The sequence below is a fragment of the Rhineura floridana genome, chromosome 7 (genome assembly GCF_030035675.1).
Source record: "Rhineura floridana isolate rRhiFlo1 chromosome 7, rRhiFlo1.hap2, whole genome shotgun sequence".
Taxonomy (NCBI): domain Eukaryota; kingdom Metazoa; phylum Chordata; class Lepidosauria; order Squamata; family Rhineuridae; genus Rhineura; species Rhineura floridana.
The window spans coordinates 72,420,963-72,433,107 of record NC_084486.1 but is presented as its reverse complement, the minus strand read 5'-3'; the positions used below and the strand labels follow the sequence as shown (position 1 = coordinate 72,433,107).

Sequence of the window (12,145 nt, the reverse complement as noted above, 5' to 3'; positions counted from 1 at the left end):
TGACAGTAACAAGAAATTGAACCAAGTCCTGTGGAACGCTCTGCCAATAGAGATTCAGCAGGCACCTTCTGTTTGACCTTTAAACACCTGGTGAAAACTTTTCTATGCTGCCAGGCTTATGTAGGTAATTGAGAAGGTTTTAAATGTTCACATGGTTTTATTGTATAGATAGATATGATATAAACCAATTAGATATATTTAATGAATAGTGGGATGCAAATATTTTTATTGAATAATAAAACTAATGTGACTAAGACTAATTCTATGAATGCAATGAGACTTGTGAGTAAAAAGTTTAGAATTGTGCTAAAGGAGCTTCAAAACGATGTTTAAAATGCAAACCTATGTATGTTTACTTAGAATTAAATCCCATTAAGTTTAGAATTGCAGCCTGAAAAGCAAGGGAACTGACAGGTAAACAGCCTTACTTTTATTGTAGAAACTCTGGATAGCAAAACCTTTTGAACCCACTGTTGTGGTTTCTAGCATTGTTTTGCAAAATGAGAGCTCAAGATTCTAACAATATCCCAGAGGCCACAACATGGTCTCGTAAAAACACATTGCTTTATATCTGAAATATCTGACCATTTGGTTCTAAAAAGGGAACCACTCTCAAACTACTAGGGAAAAGATATAATAAGCCAAACTCTGATAACTGAAGTGATGTGTCACATTCTTCAGAAGGAGGTAAAAAAAAAAAACTCTTGGAAACCCCAATGGAAGGGGAGAAACTTCACGAGTTCTAGGATTTGCATAGCTTCTGGCTGTGTTTGGGGGGGATGTGTTGGAGAAACAAGGGAGCCTAGGATCCTGTAGATCTTTGGGCACCCTGACACACTCTGATGTTCAACAATCCTGCTTTTGAAGGTGGACCACTGCTGTAGGGCAGCCATAGTGGTGGAAAGCTGCACCAGTGTCCAGGGAGGACCTCTAGCAGCAGACTTCCCTCTCTGCAGGTAGTAGAGGGGCAGGTCCACATTTTCCTATGACTCCCAAGTCACCCTCCCAGGGACTGTAGGTTTGCATCTTAGGCACCACGGTATAGTCCCAGGTTTTTAGTGATATTTAATTTGGATCTGCTGGTTTTTATTGCATATAAAGCAACTATTACTTGTGAAGTTATAGCCTGAATATTTTATTGTCTTTGTAGCAATAGTAATTTATTTTACGTTTTTCTTCAGAATAATTTACATGAACACAATGTAGGAGTATGGTAGTATGTTTTCATATCACTAGCTGTACTGGAGACCTCTCACAGATACTCTGCTTTTAAAGAATGCTGGTTATAATCTGTGTTTTACAGCTCAAAACTGCTCTGGATTGAGGACTTGCGGACAGTGCCTGGAACATCCAGGATGTGGATGGTGCAATGATCCTAGCAACACAGGGAAAGGCCATTGTGTGGAAGGGTCTTCAAGGGGGCCAATGAAGTTGAGTGGGCTACATTCTACTGAGCTGGTTCTTGACAACAATCTTTGTCCCAAAGAGAAAAATTACGATTGGTTTTTTATCCAGTGCCCAGGTAGGACCTCCTAATTATTATTATTATTATTACCTAAATACAATACAATTATTGAACTGTTTATGACTTGCTTCCAAGAATGGGATAGCTTTATGAATCATGATTTTGTTGATCACTTTGTTATTTTCAAATCTTCTTTTAATTTTTAAATGTTCTGCTAATTTTTTTTAAAACAAATCTTAGCCATTCCTTTGCTGCCTTGTTATTCTCTTTGCACATTTCCCAAGGGGATTATGCATATGGATGGAGAATGTAAAGTTGAGGGTAAAGTTGCTTGCCTCCGTAGCAGTCATAGAATCATAGAATCATAGAGTTGGAAGGGGCCTTGTAGGCCATTGAGTCCAACCCCCTGCTCACAGCAGGAAATCCACAGCTACAGCATCTCCCGCAGATAGCTGTCCAGCCTCTGCTATGCCCCATCCACATCTACTGTAGTCCCCAATGAGTTGTCCAGTGCAACGTCTGCTGCAACTTCTTGGGAACGGTTTCAGTTGATGTGGCCTGGTGACGTAGACAAGGTGCTTGTGACCTTTGCCCTTCTTGGCTTATGAAAGCTTGCCAAGGGGGTTTGACCGAGTGGATCAAGGGTGTGGTCAATGCTTCATTGCGGAAGGGAGTGGTTCCAGCCATCCTGAAAGAGGTGGTGATCCGACCACTCCTGAAAAAGACCACCCTTGACCATTGTTCTGCAATAATTACCGACCGGTTGCAAATACCCCCTTTTTAGGGAAGGTAATTGAGAGGGTTGTGGCGCAGCAATTGCAAGTACTCTTGATGAAACAGATTATCTTGACCCATTCCAGTCTGGGTTCAGGCCTGGTTATGGGACTGAATTGACCTTGGTCACCCTGATGGATGACCTTTATCGGGAAAAGGACAAGGGGACTGCAACCCTGTTACTCTTACTTGATCTCTCAGCGGCTTTTGATACCATTGACCATGGTATCCTTCTGGGCTGACTTGGTGAGATGGGTATTGGAGGCACTCTTTTACAGTGGTTCTGATCCTATCTCCAGGGTCATTTTCAGAGAATAGCATTGGGTGACTGTCTTTCAGCCCCCTGGCCGTTGTGCTGTTGGGTGCCACAAGGTACAATCTTGTCCCCCATGCTGTTTAACATATATATGAAGCCCTTGGGAGTGGTCATCAGGAGCTTTGGGGCGAGGTGTCAGCAGTACGCTGATGATACTCAGCTTTTTTTTCTCTGTAACATCTGAATCGGGAGAGGCTGTGCAAGCCCTGGACTGCTGTCTGGACTCAGTGGTGGGCTGGATGAGGGCCAGTAAACTGAATCTGAATCCTAGCAAGACAGAAGCACTGTGGGTTGGTGGTTCCTGAGTTTGGATAATTGGTCAGTTGCCTGCTTTGGATGGGGTCATACTCCCTCTGAAAGTGCAGGTCTGTAGTCTGGGGGTGCTCCTGGATCCATCTTTGTCGCTAGAGGCCCAGGTGATCTCCGTGGCTAGGAGTGCCTTTTACCAGCTTCAGCTGGTAAGACAGCTGTGGCCGTTTCTGGACCAGGATAGCCTGACCACTGTTGTCCATGCACTGGTAACCTCCAGGTTGAGTTACTGTAATGCCCTCTATGTGGGGCTGCCCTTGAGGTTGGTCCGGAAGCTGCAGCTGGTGCAAAATGAGGTTGTGAGACTGCTCACTGGGGCAGGGTATCGCCAACATGTTACCCCGCTGCTGAAAGAATTGCACTGGCTGCCTATTTGCTTCCGGGCCAAGTTCAAGGTTCTGGTTTTGGTGTACAAAGCCCTGTACAGCTTGGGACCAGGATACCTGAAAGACTGTCTTATCCCTTATATACCCAGTTGATCACTGCACTCTGCAGGTGAGGGCCTCCTGCAGATACCATCTTATCAGGAGGTCTGTTCTGCACAACATAGGAAACGGACCTTTCGTGTAGCAGCACCTACCCTTTGGAACTCCCTACCCTTAAATATTAGACAGGCGCCATCTCTGTTATCTTTTCTGCGCCTATTGAAGACCTTCCTCTTTCAACAAGCCTTTTAAATTGAGACCTTATCCCAGGCTGCTTCTGTGTTGGAATTGCTTTTTAATATGCTATTAAACCTTTTTTTAAAACAACTATATGTTTTTAAACCTTTTTTTTTTTAAAAGTCTTCAAAGCTTTTTAAAAAAATGTTTTTACAGTTGTTTTGTTTTAATGTATTTTAATGCCCATTTTTATGATGTTTTAAAGTGTTTTTAGTGCTTTTGTTTGCCACCCTGAGCTCCTGCTGGGAGGAAGGGTGGGATATAAATCAAATAATAAATAAATAATAAATAATAATGTATAGAACCCAGTTGCTATATATACATTTCCCAAGGTCTATTGGAAATTATGTATATTGTCTGAGAAATGTGCACAATTCCCTCTTCATGGAAGGATTATTTGCACATTCTCTGGGAGGCCTGGTGAATGTGCACAGTGGTCAGTTATTATGCACATTAACCACTCAACTTGCATTCCTCTTAACACTCACCTACACACTCTTCTGTCAGTTTCTTTTTTAAAAATTCATTCCATTGAAAAAACACACAGAAAAAGAGAAAAAAATAGGCATGCATGTATGTCAATTAAACAAAAATTGACAGTCTCATATTATGTTGAAAATTATTGCAATACTTAAGAAATGAAGCCAGCAATCAATGCACAAATTATTATTGTATTCTCCTCTTCTCCTCTGAACTAAGTTAGTTAATCTAACCATTGCAGCAATGTCAAGACATTTGAGTTTGCCTGTTGGCAGTGGCGGAGATTCTAGGGATGACGCCTCCCATTGGATTGACAGGCAGGGTCAAGAATCCTTTGTGTCCTCTCCAGGAGAAGGAGGAAGAATCCCGCCTCCCAGTCTAACCCTGCCTGCGGTTGATTACAGTTGGGGTCCTTTAGATTGCTAAATAATCCAGAGTTATCTCCTTAAATTCCTTTGCCTTGTGAGTTTGTTCCCCTCCTTTTTTCCGTTGGTGTGAATGTTTTTATTCTGCCCCTTCCTTGTTATTTTTTGCCTCATTTCCGTGTTTGCATGGCTGCACACAGGGAAGGGATTTTGGGGGAGGTTCATTTCTCCCTTCCTTTGTTGGTATTTTTCTTCTTTTGCTTTTTGCAATTTTGGCCGTGCTGTGGGCTTGGGAACTTGGGAACTTGGGAACAGAGACTTGATTGTGAATGCCCTGTGAGGTCTGGGGTTCACCCTGTGCTGTTTTGGCCAGCCTTTGACTGTTGTGAGTAGCCTGCAGGATCTGTGGCGGCTGCTGGGGTCCACCCTGTGCTTCTTCGGCCAGCCTTTGCCTTCTATGAGGAGACTTGATTGTGAGTACCCTGCAGCCTCTGTGGTGGCTGCTGGGGGTTGCCCAGTGCTTCTTTGGCCAGCCTTTGACTGTTGTGAGCAGTTTCCTTTGTTCCCTCAGTGGCAGAGACCACACTTTTTTCAAGTCTACTGGGGTTTGCCCATTCTGCTTTTTGGGTTAGTTTTGAAGTGGGAGCACTGTTTCCCTGAACAGCTTTGGCCATTCCATTCATTAGAGCTCTAGTCAGTTTCAGCAAACTTAGTATTAACCCCATGACTTAAAGGCTTTTGAGGGAGCGCACCATAAAAAAGGTGGAAGCGCTATGTTGCTATGAGTGGTTGCGGCCATTTCTATTGGGAGGACTCTCAGCAGTTACAGCCACTTGTTCAGGGTTACCGCCATTCACAGTAGCCTTATTAGGGGACAGGGGACTACTGCACCACCTCTGGTTCCAAGCAGATTTGTCTGTTTTCCCCCTTCACCCTGAATACTGGCTTTATAGTGCTGCCTGCCGGCTAACATTCCAGTTCAGTGGGTCAGCAGCTGCCAGAGGGTGATGAGGCATTACTATCTTAGAGGAGTGCACCTCTGTGAATTCCTGTTTTTTTTGTGTGTGTGTTATTAGCAGGAGAACCTTTCTTAGTTATGGATTCTCCAGCCAGCAATTCTGCCTGTCGGCATGTTTGTGTCTGGAGGAGGGCATTTTTTGGTGAATGTTTCCCCCTCTTCCAGTGTTCAAGTGTGAGGGCTAGTATTAACTCTTTGCAACCAACGGCTGTGTCTTTCCCCCCAGAAGGTGACTTTGGGAAGTTGCAGGGCTTCCTGAGCGTGGCTGGCATCCCTAACAAATCTAGGGCACACGCATATTTCTAGGCACAGACACGAGTCCCATCTAAGCATTGCAGGAGTGGTGAGTAAGACATCATTCCAGGGGGCATGTGAAAGAAAGATACCACAAATCTCTCTGTGGGCTCTCCTTCCTCCCCCTAAAGGTTATTCCTACAGTTCTCCTGTTGTTGAAGAGCCGGCTAAGAAACATGCTAGGGAGATGCTAGGGAGATGGTTGGGGGTGATAATGTATTAGCTTTCAACAGTTTCCTGTTGGTCTAATTTACCTTTGTTCCTGTCTTGTCAGCTGATGTCAGGTCCCTTTACCCAGAGTCAGTCTGCTGGAGCAAAGGGTGCTAATCAATCAAAGTTTGTGATAAATACAGTCTGAACTCACTACAGGTGGCAAAGTCTCTCATTTTCCTTTCCTTCCAGCCCTGGTATGTCAGGGGTTTTGGTCAAGGTGTGGGACTGTGATATGTGTATTTTCCTCACTGCAGATGGGCATATGTCATGTCTGAATCAGATTGTTTCTCTTTGAAGAGCTAGCTGTATTCCCCAAGGCCTGCAGACTCAGGGAGTGTTTCCAAGGCAATAGCAGAAAAACCTGTTGGCGCCAGAGGGCTACAGTTTATAAATAAATAAATAGGAATCCCTCTGGAGTTTTTTTCTTGCTGATTCTCTAGGAGAAGGCCCTGTAATCCATATATGGGAAAGCTTTCACAGGGACAGTTGGCTTTTACAACTGGCTATAGTTTGAAATAAATATTCTACTTCATGAGTCCATGAGGAGTTGGAGACCTTCCCCTAGAGGATGTTGGTGCATTACCCTTGTGGATGAAACCAAAAGGTGGACTTGTCTTTTTTCTAGTTTCAAGAGGCTTCACTTGAGTGACTGAAAATGGTTGCCACTTTTTGTATTCATTGGTTTCAGGTGCTCCTGGAACATGCTCCGTCAGGGGAACTTAACTGTACAATTTGTGTAACCTGGCCATGGCTTGCACTTGAGGGTACCTACAACCTCAGCTATTATCTCATTTTTGTTGCCTACATTTTCATATATTACATGGAGAGTATGCTTTAAATATAAAATATTTTTTCTTTCTTCCTATCTTCAACAGATAGTCCATTTGGAAAGTATTGAAGATATTTTTAATAGGATCATGGACATGCAGATGTTGCTTTCTGTACTGTCTAATTAAGAGAAAAGGAACTCCAGGCCTTCTAGTTTACAGATGATAATGTTTGGTGCTGTGCAGGTTTCCATGGCATGGCAAGGTTCTGCCATCATACAGAAATTTGGAAAACTTCATCTAGCTGGAGTTTCGGCTGATGCCAGAACATTCTGCTGTACGGCTAACTAATATTATTGGTGTCCATCAGGCATGTTCTTTCTTGCCTGATTGTAGAATACGACCTGGCTGTCTCAGGTGACATTACTTATAGAGCAGGATGTGTTGAGCCACAACTTGGCCTAGTGGTGGCGGCGGCTTCTCTCCCCAATCCTTTCAGCTGTCTCTACTTCTGTTCTGTGATCCCATTCCAGTAAAGGTGAGAATTCATTTCGAACCCAGTGTAGGGAAAGCTACCGTAGAAGTTGATTTCTCTCCAGTTAGCGGAGTGAGTGAGTAGGAGGAACTGCAGAGTCTGATCTTAACCACAGCTGCCGGCCCATTCAATTAGAGTGCCCTTCTCATCCTGATAGTCATCCTGGGGTCGACTGCCTAGAGCTCTATGTAATTTGCTTGAGTTTGAAATCCTTGGCTTTAGATGTTCAAGATACCATCTGCTGATTTTAAACACCACCTTGCCTGAAGAGGTGCCTTTTGCAACTTGGAGCCCAACTCCACCTGTTCTCTTGGTGCTCCTGTTCTGGAGGTGACCTGGCAGCTCTGGAGGTTAGGATGGGCGGGTGGGTGGTTCTCCAGGAGGGGTGCACAGGGGTCTGGGCTGCAGAACCATTGGAATGTGGCCTGTTGTTTGAAACAGTGTTCTAGCCAGTTTGGGTGGTCCACGCTTGTCTTTTCATCTCATCAACAAACATTATATGGACGTTTTGGCTCTGTTCTCCAGGTTGTGCATCAGTTTCCAACATGGAATTTGAATTGGGTTCTCACCATTCTGTTGGGGCCTCTGTTCAAATTGGTGGCCACTTGTTCAGTAGCTGTCTGTCTCTTAAGATGCTGTTTCTGGTAGCTATTTTGTCCACCAGAAGGGCGTAAGCGTTATGGGCCACGCCTTCTGCTCCACACTTTACATTTGTGCATCCTAATAAAGTGTCTGTTTTCCCCTTGTGAATTAGCATCCAACATATTCAACAGGAGATAGAGGTCTCACAGAACCTATTTATTGGATACTTCTGTGAGATCTCCTCCTTCATCTCCCTTTCCCTCTGAGGAGCCTTCTGCTAAGAGACCTGGGGGATGGGGCGGTGGCTCCTATGGTTCAAATTGGAACCCTGGTTTTGTCTGTTTCTCAGACTATGGTAGATGCTATAGGGGACCCAAACATTCCTCCTGTTCCACTGGCAGTTGTCTTGGACAGTAGCAATCATATGGTACCTGATCAGGTGGGGGCTTCTGATTCAGCTTGCTCCAACAGACTTTGCAGAGGATCTTCCAGAACAGGGCAGAGGTGATCCTGGTGGCTCCTCAGTGGCCTCATCGGATATGGGTTCCTGACTTAGTGAGGGATCCGTGGTGTCTGCAGTGTGTCCGGATCTGTTAGTTCAGCGACCATGTACATCCCAGCTTGAAGCTCTTTAAGCTGGCAGCCTGGTGGCTGAGCGGCTCTGGCTAACTCGGATGGGGTTTTCAGTGAAAGTCCTGGACATTTTGCTGTTCCAGGCAGACCTCCGCATTTAAGGGATATTGCATTTCTTGGAAGGCATTATTGACATGAAGTTCTAGAGAAACAGTGGATTGTTTATCTAGGAGGTGTCTGATTTCCTTGTTCTTTTGCAAGCTGATGTAGACAAAGGGTTGAATGCTAGTTCTATTAAGCAAGAGGCGACAGCGCTGAATAGCATATTTTCTTGCTTAGGAGGTCCAGCTCTTCTGTTCCATTCTCTTTATAAAGGTTCATCAAAGGGGGGTCCTCTCAGGTGATTCTTCAGTTCCCACTTGGAACCTTGATTGGGTCTTGTTGGCTTGACTGGTGCTGCATTTGAACCTGTGGCCAGTTGCCCCTTGAACAGACCCATCTTTCAGACAGCCTTCTTGTCGCCGTTACATCTGCTAGGCGTGTTTCGGAATTGGATGTACTTTCAACTGACCCACAGTTGCTTGTGTTACATCAGGATGAGGTGGTCTTGCACCCTGATCCAACCTTTTTACCCAAGGTAAATTCAATGTTACACCAGTCATAGGAAGTAATCCTTCCTTCCTCTTGTCCAAATCCCTCCTGTTCCCAAGAGAGGCATTGGCATTTTCTGGATGTGTATAGTGCACTTTGGTTCTATTGGGTCAGACATTCAGAGTCCTCGTCTGTGGTTTTTTCCATCCTTCTAAGGGGAAGAAGGTATCCTCTTCTTCCATTTCTCAGTGGTTGTGTTCAGCAATTTCTCAGCCCAAGAAACCTACAGGTGGTCTTGTTGTGCACTTAGTCAGGGGGTTGTGGCCTCAGCTGCTTCAAAGATAATGTCACGGTCTTTGATATTGCAGGGCTGTTGTGTGGACTACCCCACATACTTTTGTTAAATATTATGGAATAGATGACTTTCATCTGTTGATGCAGCATTTGAAAGGATAATTATTCAGAGTATTGTTCAGCAGTTGCTGTGGGGTAGAGGAAGTGTGCCTGGGTAGTAGGGAACTACTGTTGTTTCCCTAACATAGAATGTCCTCTAATGCCAACAGGAAAAATGGAAATTTTACGTACTGTGAATTTCTGATTGATGTTGGCAGTGAAGGACATTCTCCCTACCTCACCTTCCTCTGCTGTTTACTGATTGTCCATTCTACTTTGTTAGAGTGTTTAGGTTTTGTTATCCCATTTTACTGTCTTATTATGTACATGTTGATGTTAAGGTTGGTTTTCCTATAGTTTTTATCTGAGTGTGTTTTCCTGACTCTGGTGCCCAGGAGAGTTCTAGGCTTTGTTGATGTGGGATTGAGGAGTTGTTCTTGCTCTGCCCGTTGGACTGGAGGGCGGGTCGACTCCTCTCCCTGGAGAGGATGCAAAGGATTCTGGACCCTGCCTGTCAATCCAGTGGGAAGTGTTATCCCTAACATAGAATGTCCTGCACTACCAACATCAAACAGAAATTCACAGTAAGTAAAATTTCCTTTTTTCCACTCACATATGGTAGGGCTATTTAGATGTTTCCATTTCCTGGTGCATACAATCTTTGCAGCAAGTGGTAAATTGCACATTAATAGTTTCAGATTGTAATTTATATCCACATCTATAATATTTAGCAAGGCCAACAATGGAGATTGCCTGGATTATCATTCCAAAGATAAAATAAAGAGAACCAGAGGGAAGAAACAGGTAGCTAGAAGAAAGAAGGGGAAAGGCAGAGAGCAAAAATAGCTGAACTTTGGAACAGATTTATTTGGAATCCTTAAGCTTATTCAACTAATGCATAATTGATACACCATATACAGGCATACCCCGCTTAACATTGCTTCACTTAATGTCACCTCGCTATAACGTACATGCTCCATATGCCTGTATTTCTCCAGAAACGCAGCACAGCAGCAGAGGCTTTAGCGTGCGGGGGTGGAAATAGACACGATTGCGCCACCGCAAATCAGCTGGGAGGCACGATTGCGATCAGCTGGGAGGCGCGGCAGTGCAGCAGCAGAGGCTTTAGCGTGTGGGGGTGGAAATAGATGCGATCGTGCCACCACAAATCAGCTGGGAGGCCCGATCGCGATCAGCTGAGAGGTGCGGCAGCGCAGCAGCAGAGGCTTTAGCGCAGGGCTTTGAGGCTCCGCGTGAAGGAGAGGTAAAAAAAGTTTTAAAAGGTAGTGCTTCACTTTAAGGACATTTTCGGTTTATGTACTCGCTCTGGTCCCATTGAGTACGTTAATGCGAGGTATTACTGTATACCGCAGCTAAGCACTGATGCAGTGTCTAGCTATTCGATTCTTGACATTAGATTGTCATCCCGAAGACAATACAAGTAGCCAAACCTAATTGGCTGCATGGTGTTGCAATGTCATCATATGATCCTTGGCTGTTTGGCATGATGTAGGGAGCAAGAAGGTTTGCTTTTTTAAGAACATAAGAAGAAACTTCTGGAATGGCCCATGTAGTCCAGCATCTGTCCCACAGTGGCACATTTTGGGCCTCCTGATGAAAGCCCCCCTCATTTGCCCCAAATATTTGGTCATGAATGTTCAGCACAGTCTTGGTAATACTGTTCAAGATCATTACTGAATTGTTGACCAAGTGGTTTAATTTCGCACTGTGAGATTTGTAATGGACCAAGTAGATATCAAAACTAATAAGTGCTGTTAACTGTTCCCAAATTTGGGACCATTATCAGGTTTATTAAATTACATTGCAGTCTTCATTTAATCAGTGTTCCAAGAGATAATTCAATAAAAGAGAAACAGTTGTTGCAGAATCAAAACAATTTAGCAGTGCTACATGAAGAAAAGAATGTAACATCTGCTCATATACAACCAACAAGACTAATCTGTTATTAATATTCGATTACTCTGCAAGCATTGAAGCATAATCTGTTCAATAGGTGAAATGTGACATAGTGAAAACCAAACCAAACCACAATGAAGGCACTAAAGTGTGCGAAGGAAACCTTTTCAGTTCACTCATTTAAGATACACATAGCTGGTATCTAGTATAATATGACTAATGAAAAAAACAGTGACTAGTATATTACAGACACTCTGGTAGGGCAGAGAAGTCCTTGTCTGTGGAAACTAGTGTCAAGGTCAGGGGGCAACTGTTTTCATCACAGTTGCACACATAAGTGTATTGGTGTTTTTTTTTCCCCATTAGCTGAATCGAAAAATAAAGAGTATTCAGTGACACCATCAAGGCAGGGTTTTAAAAAAATTGCCTTGTCCTCAATGATCCCAATATTTTGATGGTAGACAGATTTCCAACTTAGACTGCTGTCAGTTGGTACCCATTACATTGATCCCATAGAAATCAATGGGAACAACTGACGAAGGATAAAAGCTGCCTCTCTTCAGTTTGGATGCTAGTGTATCCAGCATTCATTTAGGGTGGCTAGGCTCAGTTTTCGCTATCCATAAACTTGTTGATTGCATCCCATTAATTTGTACCATAGAAATCTATGGTAATTTCTGGGAATTGAAGCTGCTCTAGTTTGCATAGTCATGCCTTAGGTTCTATTTCTTGTCATGCTAGTGTCTGACAAAGACAGTGAACCCAGGATCTGATTATGTTTACTGTGCAGCATTTCACTTTTTTCGATATAGGTGAATGACTACACATAAGTAGTTGGAAACTTTGTTAATAAGGAAACTAGAAATGCTTTAATGGAGAACCCAGTAACAA

At 43.7% G+C, this 12,145-nt stretch overlaps 1 protein-coding gene across 7 annotated transcripts in view; it reads left to right on the top strand.

The window, feature by feature from the left end:
* The window catches only part of ATRNL1 (attractin like 1), a 1,089,767-nt gene that overhangs the window by 300,761 nt on the left and 776,861 nt on the right, over positions 1-12,145 (top strand). For 6 of the 7 annotated variants that reach the window (XM_061635905.1, XM_061635908.1, XM_061635909.1 and 3 more), the window contains exon 18: positions 1,304-1,522. In XM_061635905.1, the coding sequence (XP_061491889.1) occupies positions 1,304-1,522 (219 nt within the window). Of the gene's footprint in view, positions 1-1,303; positions 1,523-12,145 lie in introns of those variants that run through there. The other variant, XM_061635914.1, reaches the window with a different exon arrangement.